General features: G+C 33.4%; 2 protein-coding genes across 3 annotated transcripts in view; one reads left to right on the top strand and one right to left on the bottom strand.

Annotated features, from left to right (window-relative positions):
• Positions 1-4,928, top strand: part of LOC105453102 (acetylcholine receptor subunit alpha-L1) — a 7,338-nt gene extending 2,410 nt beyond the window's left edge. Inside the window, exons 6-8 of the mRNA XM_011694808.1 lie at positions 322-1,015; positions 1,558-1,766; positions 2,079-4,928. Of these exons, the coding sequence (XP_011693110.1) occupies positions 322-1,015; positions 1,558-1,766; positions 2,079-2,291 (1,116 nt within the window). The 3' untranslated portion in view covers positions 2,292-4,928. The remainder of the gene's footprint in view (positions 1-321; positions 1,016-1,557; positions 1,767-2,078) is intronic.
• Positions 4,929-7,155: 2,227 nt separating this feature from the next.
• LOC105453101 (lipopolysaccharide-induced tumor necrosis factor-alpha factor homolog) lies at positions 7,156-14,201 on the bottom strand. Of its 2 annotated transcripts, none has more exons than XM_011694806.1 (4): positions 13,837-14,201; positions 9,602-9,772; positions 9,089-9,356; positions 7,156-7,783 (listed from the first exon to the last, which is right to left on the bottom strand). In XM_011694806.1, the coding sequence occupies exons 2-4, from the start codon at positions 9,765-9,767 to the stop codon at positions 7,681-7,683; spliced, it is 537 nt and encodes a 178-aa protein (XP_011693108.1). In that variant the 5' UTR covers positions 9,768-9,772; positions 13,837-14,201; the 3' UTR covers positions 7,156-7,680. The 2 variants fall into 2 exon arrangements, with proteins under 2 accessions (XP_011693108.1, XP_011693109.1); XM_011694807.1 differs by lacking the exon at positions 13,837-14,201 and adding an exon at positions 11,568-12,699.
• Between the last annotated feature and the right edge of the window lie 15 nt (positions 14,202-14,216).

Below are 14,216 nucleotides of genomic sequence, written 5' to 3'. Positions count from 1 at the left end.
CGTGTGCTCTTCCGATCTTCAAAAATCAAAATAATTTTGTGCGAAAGTCAAAGTGATTGCTAGAATATCAAAACGTTTTATAGCAATGCTTATCAGTTTTAACATTCCAACAAATTATTTTGATGATTCAACAAAAAATTATTTTCAAATCTGTTTTTAGCAAAATTTTTAGATCTTCCAACAAAATCGTTCTTTCCGTACATAAACGACATTATTGAATATTACGCGATAATCATTGATGTTATGTATTTTGGAAAACAAAGTGTATCGATTCTAAAATAAATCTCTAATGCGTCACTCATTTAAAAATATCTTCTTCAGATCGACTTGAAGCACATTAATCAAAATATGGGCGACAAGGTCGAAGTAGGTATCGACCTGCGAGAATATTACCCGAGCGTGGAATGGGACATACTGGGTGTTCCGGCGGAGCGTCACAAAAAGTACTCCCCATGTTGTCTCGAGCCGTATCCCGACATTTTCTTCAACATAACTCTGCGCCGAAAAACGCTGTTCTACACGGTGAATCTCATAGTGCCATGCGTCAGCATCTCTTACCTGTCAGTTCTGGCCTTCTATCTGCCGGCCGACTCCGGGGAGAAGATCGCGCTCTGCATCAATATCTTGCTTTCGCAGACCATGTTCTTCTTACTGATATCCGAGATTATACCATCCACGTCGCTGGCGCTGCCGTTGCTCGGCAAGTATCTGCTCTTCACGATGATCCTAGTCGGATTCTCGGTCGTGATAACGATCATCATCCTGAACGTGCACTACCGCAAACCGAGCACCCATAAAATGGCGCCATGGGTGAGAAAGATCTTCATCAAGAGATTGCCGAAGCTACTGCTGATGAGAGTGCCCGACGATCTTCTCAACGATCTCGCCGCGCACAAGATACACGGAAGAGGAAAATCGGGGAAGAAGAGCAAGTTCAATGCCGCGGTCGCGGCCGCGGTACAATCGTCATCGATAATATCTTCGCCGGATTCTGCTCGTCATCAACGGATCGACGGTACGAAATCGGTGTATCTTCGTAAATTAGGAATAGATCCTCAACTACTCCAGCGCAAACTTACAACTACAATATTGCAGCAACATTGTAATATTATATCTCTGCAATATAGCTGGAATGTTACAATGTGCACTGAGAAAAAAAGTTGTTAAAATAACTAAATGCGCTTTGTTGACAGTTTTTCTTTGATTCAATTATAGGTATATGTTTTTGAATTAAACATATATCAATAACATGATACATCATTAACATATTTTTGTGAATTAACAAATGTTTGCTTGACAGCCCGTGACCGCCGCATTTAGTTGAATGAAATAATATTTTTTTAAATCAACAATTTTTTTTCTCAATCTGGCTGCAATATTGCAGTTATAATCTGTGTTTGCTGGGCTAGCACATTATTGTTACATTTTGACGAAATTAATTATTTTATTATCCGCGCAATATATAAGAAAAATATCAAGATGTAATAACGTGTTCATATATTTCTCCAATTAGAAATTAAAGAAATGATATTACACGTAGTCATTGCCGTTTTTCAGGTTGCAACGGTTTACACACGACAACTGCCCACAACCGATTCCTAGTCGGCAGTTTAGGATACAATGGGCTTTCAACGGTCATGTCCGGTCTTGACGAGTCACTGAGCGACGTGACGCCAAAAAAGAAGTATCCCTTTGAGCTGGAAAAAGCTTTGCATAACGTCATGTTCATCCAGCACCATATACAACGTACGGACGAATTCAATGCAGTAAGCACTTTCAGAAATAATACAAAATCCGAAAAGCAATTTACAGTGCAATCATCCAAACATTTAATATTTTAAAAGGGGAGCATTTAATTTCATGTCTTTTTATTTTTAAAAATATAAAAATATTGTTTACGGATAAATTTGGCGTGTACATGTTTTTTTTAGTGACTGAAAAAAAACCACTTTATGGTAATGGGGAAAAAAATTCGTTCAAATCACTACTCTCTTCAACAGATACATATTCCCGTATATTTGTTTACAAAGAAACATCATCCCGTGTATTGATCACTGTTCTCCGTTATGTCATCGCAGGAGGATCAAGATTGGGGTTTCGTCGCGATGGTTCTTGACCGCCTCTTCCTGTGGATGTTCACGATAGCTTCGATCGCCGGGACGTTCACCATCCTGTGCGAAGCGCCGGCACTTTATGACGACACGAAACCGATCGACATGGAAATTTCTTCCGTTGCTCAACAGCAATTCCTTCCGTCTGGTCAAGAGTTGCTGAAGACCATCGGGTCGTAGACGCGTTTCGTTAGGGCACGCGCGCGATGTGTTTCCGCATGTATTATCAGCATGAAAAAGGGGAAGCGGCGAACTGTCTTACAGGGCCATCACAAAAATTTTAAAATCGTAACCGCAAGGTCCTAAGCATATTGATCAATCACAGTCGAGTTTTCTAAAACCGTAAGATCGCAATGTATAAATTGTGATTGGTCGTGATTTGTTAGCGGCCTCACGATTACGATTAAAACATTTTTCACGTGTGGCTTTTACCGAATAAAGCAACGTTGTGGATAGGTCATGGCCGTGGAACCGAAGTAATATCTCCAAACGCGAAGCGCAGTTCGCGATCGTCTTCATTTAATATAACACTACCGATTCGTACTCAAGCATACAAATTGTATCTAGATAAATTACGGTCTTCGATTTTAAGACGATATATATATAATATGGAATGTAGTTACGATGCCAGTCTATTCGGTTCTGAGGAGCTGGCCTAAATGATATAAGCACGATTTAAAAATTTCCGAAAACAGACAATTCGCTAGCTTGCCTCGCGGGCGACGATTACAACACGATTAATATTCCCGAAACACAAAATTGTATTTGTATCTACTATTATTGTACGCGCAAGTAGTGCGCGACTCGTTCTTTGATAATAACGTCTATTGATGTTCACAGTGTTACGGCAGAAGACTTCGCGATAGGTATCATTTGTAAGACTTTTGGTAACGTTGGTTACACAGACGATATATTGTATAACGGTGATATATCTTATCCGGCGCACACACCAAAAATCTGACTATGTATAGGACAAGTTTCATGCTCCAATTAATATCCTCCCGACGAGCAATCGATTCATATACGTAGCATAGTTTTTCGATAAATTATAAACAGAACTTTTTTCATTACGAGAACACGTATATATATATATATACTCGAGTTTGTTCGATATACCGATGTACGCATTAAAAGCAAAAATAAAAATTCAAAAAATCAAAAATTATAATTCAGTTTTTTTTTTCTTATAATTAAACGTGGACACGATAGTGTATACCTACCTTAACCGGGAAAATACGAACGCGCGCTTAACCGAATATATGTTTCATTATTTCATATATTAACTGAATATATACTTTATTATTTCATATATTATACAAAAGTATGTATGATACAATACTTGTGTAAATATCTGTGAAACAAACGGAAAGTAGATAGGACAAAATATATTTCCACGCAGAGACTAGTTTATCTTAGTGCCTGAATTTAAGGTGATATATTTGTTTGGTGATGAGGTAAATAAAGGAATTATTAGGATTCATTCACTGTCCTGAAAGATTTCAGACGATAACAAATGTAGAAATATGTTACGCGCGCTGATTAATACTAAAGAACACACATACAATACTCGACAAAGTCAAAATCATGATTTAATTAGTGTGCTAATTATTTAATAAAAATTTAATATATAAATCTTCGGAAATCGTATGCTCCTAGTTATAACTATTCAATTATCCACTTGAATTATTTGTTTAAGTGTCCAATTAAATAATCAGAACATAGTGACTCGTACAAAACATCCGACTTCCAAATTTATATTAGAATTGCATTGGCAAGAAATGTTCAGCAATGGAAAAATTTTAAAAATCTGGAGCTTTACAGAAATATTATAACGGAGTTCACAAGTAGGTAAAAAGAATTTACAAGAACAAGTATTTGCTAAGAAAGATCATAATATTACACGAAGATGTTAGAAGACAGGTTCATTTGGAAACACGGACTCCCTGAGACATTCCGATCCACACAAGACTAGCCTTAAGATGTAAGGGTATTAATTGAAAGTGAATCTCAAAAAGAGGACAGAATTTAGAAAGAAAGGATGATAATCTTGATTATGCAAGTCAGGATTTACAGTAAAAGATTTAAGAGTAATTACTTCCTTAAGGGGAATGAAAAATTGCTTCGTTATATTATTTCATCTACATATCTTGTGTTTCTCTGCAAGGCTTCATTTTTTTTTTTACTTTTCACGTTACTAAACGTTTCTTGTGTGAGTTCTCAGTATTACGCATTTTTCTTCAAAGCAAAAAGTTTCTTCGCATAAGACACGCTGAATAAACAAGAATATCAAAATACTTATTATTTACTAATAACAATTATTAGTAAATAATTATTTACTTTCGCTGTATTACATACTGTGCTATTTACTGCTCTCACACTCTGGCACCATAGAAGACATTAACAAATGCATTGCCATCGTAACGAAAAAAAAACATACGGAAATTATCATCTATAATATATATCAAGTAATTCAGTAATAATAAAATACATCTTAAAAATATACTACTGCGAAAATTGTCATATAAAATCGTTTCCCAACGCTGTTATTTGATACATAATTCATATATACTTAAAATTATAGGATTCTGTTTCTTTGAAACTGTGTGAAATAAAAACAGAGACATTATTTGGTAAATAAAAATCTTAAGTTTAAAAAAATAAACATATCGGCTAATCATGATGTACTCGAATATAAAATTAATTCATCTGTGATTACTTACGGTAGTTACGTTAACTATTAATCATTTAACTAAGTATAAACTTATTAATCATTGATGTACAGATAATAGAAAAAATATATAAAAAGTTCTATATCCATTTCTTAGTTTATCAATTTCTACAAAGCAGTGTTCCTCAATTAATAAAGCATTACTCACTTTATAGTATTTATAAAATAAGCTATCGCTCAAAAATAATCTTTAAAAAAATTAGCAAGTAATAAGAAAACTCTTAATGTTTGAGAAACTTAATGTTATCCTATATAATATTAAATTGCAACGCTAACTATAATTTAATACTGCTTAAAAAAATAGATTTCTCTTCCTATAGCCACGAAACTTTATGAAAATAAAACATAAAAGATATAAAATGAGAAATTCAAGTGATTGAGAAATACTACTGTTACATAAATATGTATATATATATATTTTTTTTTTAACTCTTCATCAAATTACTCATTGTGGAATGTTGTTTGTTTGGCTATCTGGGTCGATAAGCAGAATTACGTCACGTATAAAATAAGAACAATGCATAGATGAATCTTATTTACTTATCTGACTTCTCATGGATTTCAAAATACGAAACGTGTAATCGACAGATGCATCCATCACAATCTTTGACATTTTTTATAAGACTTTATGCCATTATAAATTCATCTACAATATAAATGTATCTACAGTCTTAATATAAATATATAATTAAAATCAACTTAAATAATAAAATCATAGACTTATATCTCCATAATGTTTAGACAGGAAGGGTTATCAAAAATTGATATATTATTAGCCTAGCAATGTTAAGCTATGAAAAAACAACTATTAAAATATATATAACTTGCGGCTTCATAGAATATTCTTAAATGTAAATATAATCGATGAATGAAGCAAATAGAGAAAAAGATAAAAAAATTAAAAAAAAGAATAAATCAAAAAAAATTTTACTAATAAACGTTTATTTTACAAGCAATCTGGAGATTTTATTAGTAAGAAAATAGAGAGAAGAGGAGAACATAAAAAAGTTCTCAAAGAAGAAGCCTGTCAATAATCAATATGAAATTTGAATATCGCACATTAATCTTTTAGTAGAGGTTGAAAGTTGATTTTTCACTAAAGCATGGAAGACTGCTAGGATTTTTGAAGTATTCTATTCATAAAAGGTATTGTGAGACGGAAAAGTTGAAGAACTCGTGGATCGTTTGATACAACATGATGGTATAGCACCAGCTAATATTAAACTTAAATAACATAAGTCAAAGAAAGTTCGGTCCAGCACCGAGAACTATTAGAATATTAGATTATACTTCTCGATCTAACTTGAAACAATGAGCGTACATGTCGGATTACAATGCCGTAAGACGCGGACTTCCCGCAAAAAAAATTTTTCTCTTCTGCTGCCCTAGTGCTTATCAGTTTCATTTCGATAATATTGTACGCATAAATATAAATAATTTGTTTAAATAAAATTTTAATAAAAATTAAAAATAACGTATATGTATGTATATATGTTTTTATTATGCTAGACGTTTGCAAATCTTCTTTTACTGTACGCAAAATATATGCTCTTTTTTTTATAATACACTTATATAATATATTCAGCCAGATTCGCGGAGGTACATACGCTTAGATATACACGCTTGTGCTTCCGCATATCAAGTTTCGTAGAGAGAAAATTAGATTATATACTCTTTGCCTAAACACTATTCCTCGCGAAGTCGTATTTAGTATTACAAAAATAAAAATACACGAGAGTGTTACTCTGGACACGAGACAAGGCAGCTTTCATGGTTCACGTTATTTCCTGTTCTCCATTCAATTTCGCTTATAATTATGTGAACATTATACAAAAATTAATTGAAATATAATTGAATTTCCTAAGCGTTTGTAAAATTATTACTCAAAAAATATTCTTGCGATAGAAAGAAAGTCTATTTGAATTTATTTCTATTCAACGTGAAGCAACGAAAGTGTCTAAAGGAATTCTCGTATCCAACTATCCAACGATAAAATCGCATATACTATAATTCTTATTTTACATTGAAAGTCTGAGAGTTGCAATAAGACTTTTATACAATATACTAGATCGTTAGACGATATTGTTCAAAATAAAGTTAAACTCTTTATTTAAATTTTGCAGTAAAATCGCACAAACTTATTATCTAAATATTAAGAAATATTAATTTTATATATCCTAAAAATATATATGTGTTTTATTAAGTATTGCGTGAAATTCTAATATTTATGAAAAAAGGATTAAATGAGAAAATAGTGATTTTATGATGTTTTCGAATGACAAAAAGTAATCATATGGATATACATAAAATAGATAATTTTTTTTTATTATAAATTTATTCAGAGAACATTTAGAGTAAAAAAGAAATATCCGATTTTTTTTCATGCAATAATGAATAAGAATATGATCTGCCTTTGCGACATATACCTGCAATTCCTTCCTGACAATCACTTTGTATCACTTCTTGTTTTACAATTACATATTACAAAGTATCTCGCGTACACTAACAATCTAGTATATTATATAAAAGTATGTGATATCAATGTCACTTTCATTCATCGTACGATCAGAATTCACATACTCGTCTTATATCTACAGTTCACACATGTTAGATTCAGGACTTGAATTTGATGAATCATCATCATTTGCATACCGCAACACGCATCAAGAGTCGGAAGATTCAAGCACATAATATGTAACTTACGTTAACAACAATCCCTCCTTTCTGCTGTCCTTAATGTGTGATAAGCGAAGGGTATCGAGCAGCTCTGCTTGTAGAATTGTAGAGTATCTCGATACGCGGGAGGCTGGAACCTATGTGTGCGCGCGAGTAATCTTAAAATCAACCTTTCCACGTGCCAATGTAATTTTTGCAGTTTGGACAGAAGTGATGAACGCTCATGAAAGCGTTCATACAGTATGGCAGGCATGAGCAGAGGCAGCATCTGAAACAGGAAAAAACCATTACCGAATGCATCTACAATGAGAGCTGCTTGTAAGAAAATTAATTAACTAAAGTTACCGCTTGCGAGCATTTGATTTACATAACACATAACGTTACGCGTTGCCAGTGCATATTTCTCGCGTAACAATATGCACAATTGGTTCTTGTAAAAAATCATCGGTGCAAATTATAATAATTCATTCAAGAACAATAATTTATATTTCAATAGCTAATATATATATATATTGAAAAATAAATTTAGACTTCTATTTCTAAATACAACATCTCACTATCGGATATCAATAACACAAACCTGTGAAATTAAGGGTTCTGAAAGAAACAAGTATATCAGAATATTGACTTCCCCTACGTAATTTTGGTGAATCCGCCAGCGAAAAATACCCATCACATAAGGTTTCTAATATAAATATAATAATATGGACAAAAAACAGTAACTTTTGCCATTTTCAAGACGTTACTGTGACTGACCAAATTATGTTTTTAATATTCTCTCAGCGACATCATAAAGCGCTATCTTTTACGTTTAAATAGCAACTCTGTTTATTCCTGTACGATTTTTTTCGCCCAATTATGAAGACAGAGAGGTAAAACAAATTTTTCAAAGCAAGAGAGTTGCCATCAACTACTAGTAGGCAAGAGCCAAAGATGATTATCTACTCAGTAAAGGCAAGATTGAGCAATATTATGGGATTATTCAACCAGTGAAGACAAGAATGAGGATTAACTCAGCCAATGAAGGGAAGAAGATCAAGAAATCATCCAGCCACTGAAGACAAAATTGAAGCGTCGGTTTGAGTGTACTTTATAATTCATGGAATTGTCGATTTTCCACTACTTCGACAGTGCATAGCTTCATCGTTGAGAAGTTTCCATCTTAAAACCTTCACTTGGCGAAAAAAATCGTACAGGAATAAACAAAGTCGCTATTTAAAGGTAAAATATGGCGCTTTATGATGCCGCTGAGAGAATATTAAAAACATAGTTTGATTAGCCACAGCAACGCTTCGAAAATTACAAAAATCACTGTTTTTAGCCCATATTACCACATTTATCTCAAAAACCTGACGTGATGCGACATTTTTCGCTGGCGGATTCGGCGATCAAAATTACGTAGGAAGTCACTATTCTACTACTTGTTTTTTAAGAACCCTTAATTTCGCAGGTTTATGTAATCAGAAGAACGAAAAACTATATTGAATGTGATCGATATGTAATACCTGCAGTAAACACGCATTACAAATGTACGAAATATACGCATACGTGCGAAGCAAGTTTCATCACTTACCCGAGTAAGCAGAGTATGATGCAACAAATGTGAGCACTCGGCTGATGATCTGATATTGTGGTAGTTTTGATATCGGCGCGACACGTCGGACATGTCATTTTCACTGCATTCGGCGCTAAGGAGTACACTATATGTTGTTGAATGACCCGCACTTCCGTTTGCGGTGCGGAATTCAACTCGGCATTGAAACGCGGTTGCGATGTCGGTTGATTCGAACTCGGATAAACTGACGGTGTAGGCATCGTCGTTTGATTTGGCGGCTGATTGTCTGAAATTATATAAGCTTTACTCTCTAGCCTTATATACACACATTGCTTTTCATTGATCAGAAAAAGAGAATTTAAATTAACAATCTCTATATAAAAGAAATAAATAAAAAATATATACAAGCAACTTATTCACAAATTTACAGATAGGTATTTTACTTTAAGTCTTACAAAATATAAGTTTCGCGGTGTTTCGACTTATCACAAAGTATCAAATCCTTTATATGTATATCAAGATATCACTTACATGGCATGGGCATTTGTATCGGCGCATTTCCCTGGGGATACGGTGTGGGAATGACTGAAGGGTGCGTAGGTGCTCCTCCCGTATTAGCTATGGCTTCCTCGTAAGACGGCGGAGCCGTTGGCAGAGGGGCTGAGGATTGGGCACCAAAACCTATGTTCTTCTCCATTTTTCCTGAAAAAAAAAAAATGTTTAAGTTAACAACAATGTCATAGCCAAAGCTATTTAAATTAACTTTTTCAAGTCATAAGAATAAAGAATTTTAAATTTTCCGTAAGTAATATTCTCACAAACACCTTATATACTTCACTGTTGCAATTAACATAAATAAACACAAATAACAATGTCCCCACTTATTACTAAATAAATACATCGTTAAATAATTAAAATTTTACGCAATAATATAAAAATTAATAGTATAGCTTGATATTTACGTGAGTAATAATTTTATAATTTCATGATTCGTAATTATAATAAATAATAAAAAAAAAAACAATTCAAAAATTTCCACATGTGCGTCAATAATATTAAATAATAGCATAGGTACTTCACTTCTTTTTGTCTCTTGCTAAATGTCTTTATGTTTGCCGATAAAATGCCACGTAAGCGAAGCTACGCAAATTCATTATGACATCATTCACAAAAAACCGAGCGGGATTATCAAGTATGTCGTAGTCGTTCGTTATTTTCTTTTACACAGTACACGATTAAAATATATATTTCTTTTTTTTTTGCCATATATAATGTTGCGTTCAAACAAGTTTCTCGGTAGATTTATAATTAAGAAACTAATGGAAACTAATTTATAACAAGAAAAATAATATTTCGCGGTATTTTATCATTGATCTTATACAGGCATTTATGCAAATAACACAACGATATGACAAATAACCATCACGTAAAATTAAAGCACGCTAGAATTGTTGCAAATATATTATTATCCTGTCGCCGAGAGAGATTTATTATCGATGATTAACAAATTTTCTTTTCGTGTGACACTCGTGATATTAAATATCTATTAATATTTAAATATTATATAAATCGAGAAAATAATTCTTATTATTTAATTATTAAAATAATTAAAATAGTTCTTTTAATAGTTCTTTTAATTATTAAAATAATTAAAATCGTTTTTATTATTTAATTTTACAGCATCTAAATTTCTTAACGAATCTTAAAATCCAAGCACCATTGTTTCATAACGAACGAAAAACTATACGCTTTTAAAAATTTTTCTGCTCAAAGATAATAATCATAATTAAGCATGTTTGAAAAAGAAAAGAGTTTCCGCATTTTTTGACAAGAGGAAAATATAATTATCTACAAATATAATTAATTGCAAGAGATTCTCAATGTTTTGATTTGCGAATCCAGTGGGAATTCCAGATATATCACATCAAGAAGCTATCTATGTGACGCATACAAACAGGCCTCGCTGGCACGGGAAATTGTAGGATGCCAAGATGAAACATCGCGGCGTGCAATGAGACTCGCAATAAAATTTAAATGTAAATAACGAACGAGCACACACATTTACGTGCTGTGGCGCGCGAATAGAAAGTTGGGCGGATGTTAAGTAACAGAGACACGATACATATTTGCCAGCAGAGCCGCGCGCGTAGAAAGCTTGGAATCCCGAGTTGCATGCTCGGCGCCTCGTAATACCTCGGATGGATATTACGGTGTATCTTATTTTAAAGCCGTCACGCGACTTATTCAAAAGTGCGAATGCATTTACGTTATACCGCGCTTAAATAAGCACGATCCACATTGACGTGACGCGATAATCGCGACTAAAGACCGGTCTACAATTGCGTAAGCATAGTTGCAAATAGTTGTAGTTGTAAGAATATACCAATCACAATCGAATTTAAGAAGAATATTCGACTGTAATTCGTCGGTTCTTACAACTACAATTACTTACAACAACACTTACGTAATTGTAGACCAGGCTTAATGAGCTACTTACAATTAGAGTCCCAGTGATCTTCCACCGTTTCGTCCGTAAATTTCTAACTTCAGGCTCAATTAAGCATTAACCAAAGTAGATGTTTCAACAGTTAGAAATGCGATACAATTCTCCATATAATACGTAATAGTAATATATACTATATATATAAATAATACAAACTTCAAAATAAAATCGAAAAATGTTCATGGCAAAATTCCGTATAGCCTTCTTATATTATTTGTATTTAATTTACATAATATAATTATTGTATAATTGTTGTATTTACGTAGTATAATTATATGTATAATTATTTCAGAGAATAATTTTGACTTGATAGAAACACTGTTGCAAAAGAATAATTCCTTTTTCTCTTGCATATCGTATCTTCGCCAAGCGAAATGGACTGTTCCAATCTCCGTTTCCGTGTTTTATTCAATATTTCCTAGCGGAAATGGAAAACTATGCAAGCCATTAGCGGATGCGGAGTCGGATTTTAAGAGAAGCTTCCATGAAATCGTTATATGCTTTTAATTGACAGCGAGTACAAAATGCGCGAGGCGAAACGTAAGCCTTATTACGGAGTCCCATTACAGATGGATTTCCTTTCGCTGAAACAGTTCCGCGTCGTGATTTCCCCGGAGCTTCTATACGATCACACGCATACGCTCGGTTCTGTGATCGGATAAGAACAAAACAATAAACTATGAATAATACGAACACAAGATAAGTAAGTGAATGCTCCCACTATTTGTTTTGAAATAAGGTAATGACGATAAAAGTCACATATTGATATGTGTTATTATTATAAAGGTTATTACAAAAAATTAATTTAAAATAATGTTTGATGAAATTAATAAGAGTAAGGAAGATGATATTTTAAAAGTACTAATCAGTATATATAGATTATATAGAGATGGTAATTAAATACAGAGATAATATAGAGATCATATAATTAAATATAGACAAAGAACATAATTTATAAGAGTACTAATATACCCCAAATATCATACGGATACAATTTTCACAACTTATTAAAAGGAAAATTTGATGGTAAAAAAACATATGTAGCATAAATAAGTTTGTAGAAATTTATGCAAAAAACATTTAAATTTAACTTATTTAATTAAACTATTATAATTTAAATTATAATTATTTGGTTATAAATTAATATTTGGAATATATTAGCATTTTTATAAAATTATATTATTATATTTAATTACTATATTTAATTATAATTATTGTATCTATACTCTACTTCTGATTAATATACTTTCATAAAATGTTGTCTCCTTTACACTCTTTTATTACTTTTCTCATTCTTTTAAATTAATTTTTTGTAATAATCTTTATATGTAACATTCGTAAAAATATATATATATATTATACAACACACATTAATTATTAATGAGTCAGACAACAATAATAAATAAGTTTAAAATACAAGAGAGCTAAACTCATTTAACTTTAATTTTTTTCTTTATACAGTTCTGCAAAATCACTAATAATATATATGTATATTTTTTATTTAAATTTTTTTAAAGTAAAATTTTTCACGAAATTTCTACATTTGCGTACTCGGAATATCTTAAAATATTTCAAGTATGCAAATATCATAAAATATTCGTAGAAAACAACACTATAAAAAAATTACAGTAAAAAATTTACATATATTATTGATTTTGTAGAATTCCATAAGGAACAACATTGAATTTAAATAAGTTTAACTCTCTTATATTTTAGACTCATACTTATTATCTGGCTCGTTAACAGTTATCATCTGACTATGCGTCATTTAAATTTATTATCCGATAAAATGTAAGCTAAAAGTGTGTGTGTGTGTGTGTGTGTGTGTGTGTTTCAAATTTTGACCTCCTTGTCTCCCATAAAATTCGACCAAATTGATAAACAGAATATATATTTATACAAAAATTATATACACGAATTTTGATCCGAGACACAAATTAACGTTCGCGACTGACAGATAAAATTCCAATTATAAACAGGCGAATCGATGCTCGTGAATAATTCACGTATGCGTGCGACAAACGATGCCAGTTCCTTGCATCAAAATTCACGCGAAATAGGATATTCCCTTCGCAATTTAACGCGCGAACTCGCGCGTGTCTCGGCCACGATGTTTTAAGCATCGCAACACAAGGTGAACCGCGAGTGCGTTAAAAGGAGAAAAAAAGCTAGGAGCCCATCGCGACAACGACGGGACGCATTGTCGCGCTCGCAGAGAAGAATGTGCGGACGAGGCAGCGCGGGGGCCGCTCGAGTTACTCACCGTGTGTGTGCGCGCGTGTGTCCTACGGGCAAAATTAAGCGACCTGCACGTCCACGTAATCGGACGCGAATTAGGTTATCGTTCCCACGTCGGTCCCCTCGATTGGGCGTTAAAGCGCAGGTGGCCCAGGACGCGACGGTGGACGCAACGTCGCGAGCCGCGGGAAAACTGTCGGGGTGAGAGAGAGAGAGGCACTGCCGCTCGTGGCTTTTCACGTTTACGCTCGCGCGTCAATTCCCTCGCGTGGCGGAGAACGAGAGCGAAAGGGAAACCGCACGGCGGAGCAAAGCGAGGAGAGAAACCGTCGCGCTTTGTGGCGCCGTTGTGTATCGGAACGACGACCGACCAGTGACCACCACACAGGCGAGACTGACCTCTCG

This window comes from Wasmannia auropunctata, unplaced genomic scaffold (assembly GCF_000956235.1).
Source record: "Wasmannia auropunctata unplaced genomic scaffold, wasmannia.A_1.0 LD336004.1, whole genome shotgun sequence".
Taxonomy (NCBI): domain Eukaryota; kingdom Metazoa; phylum Arthropoda; class Insecta; order Hymenoptera; family Formicidae; genus Wasmannia; species Wasmannia auropunctata.
This window is presented reverse-complemented; position numbering and strand designations above follow the sequence as displayed.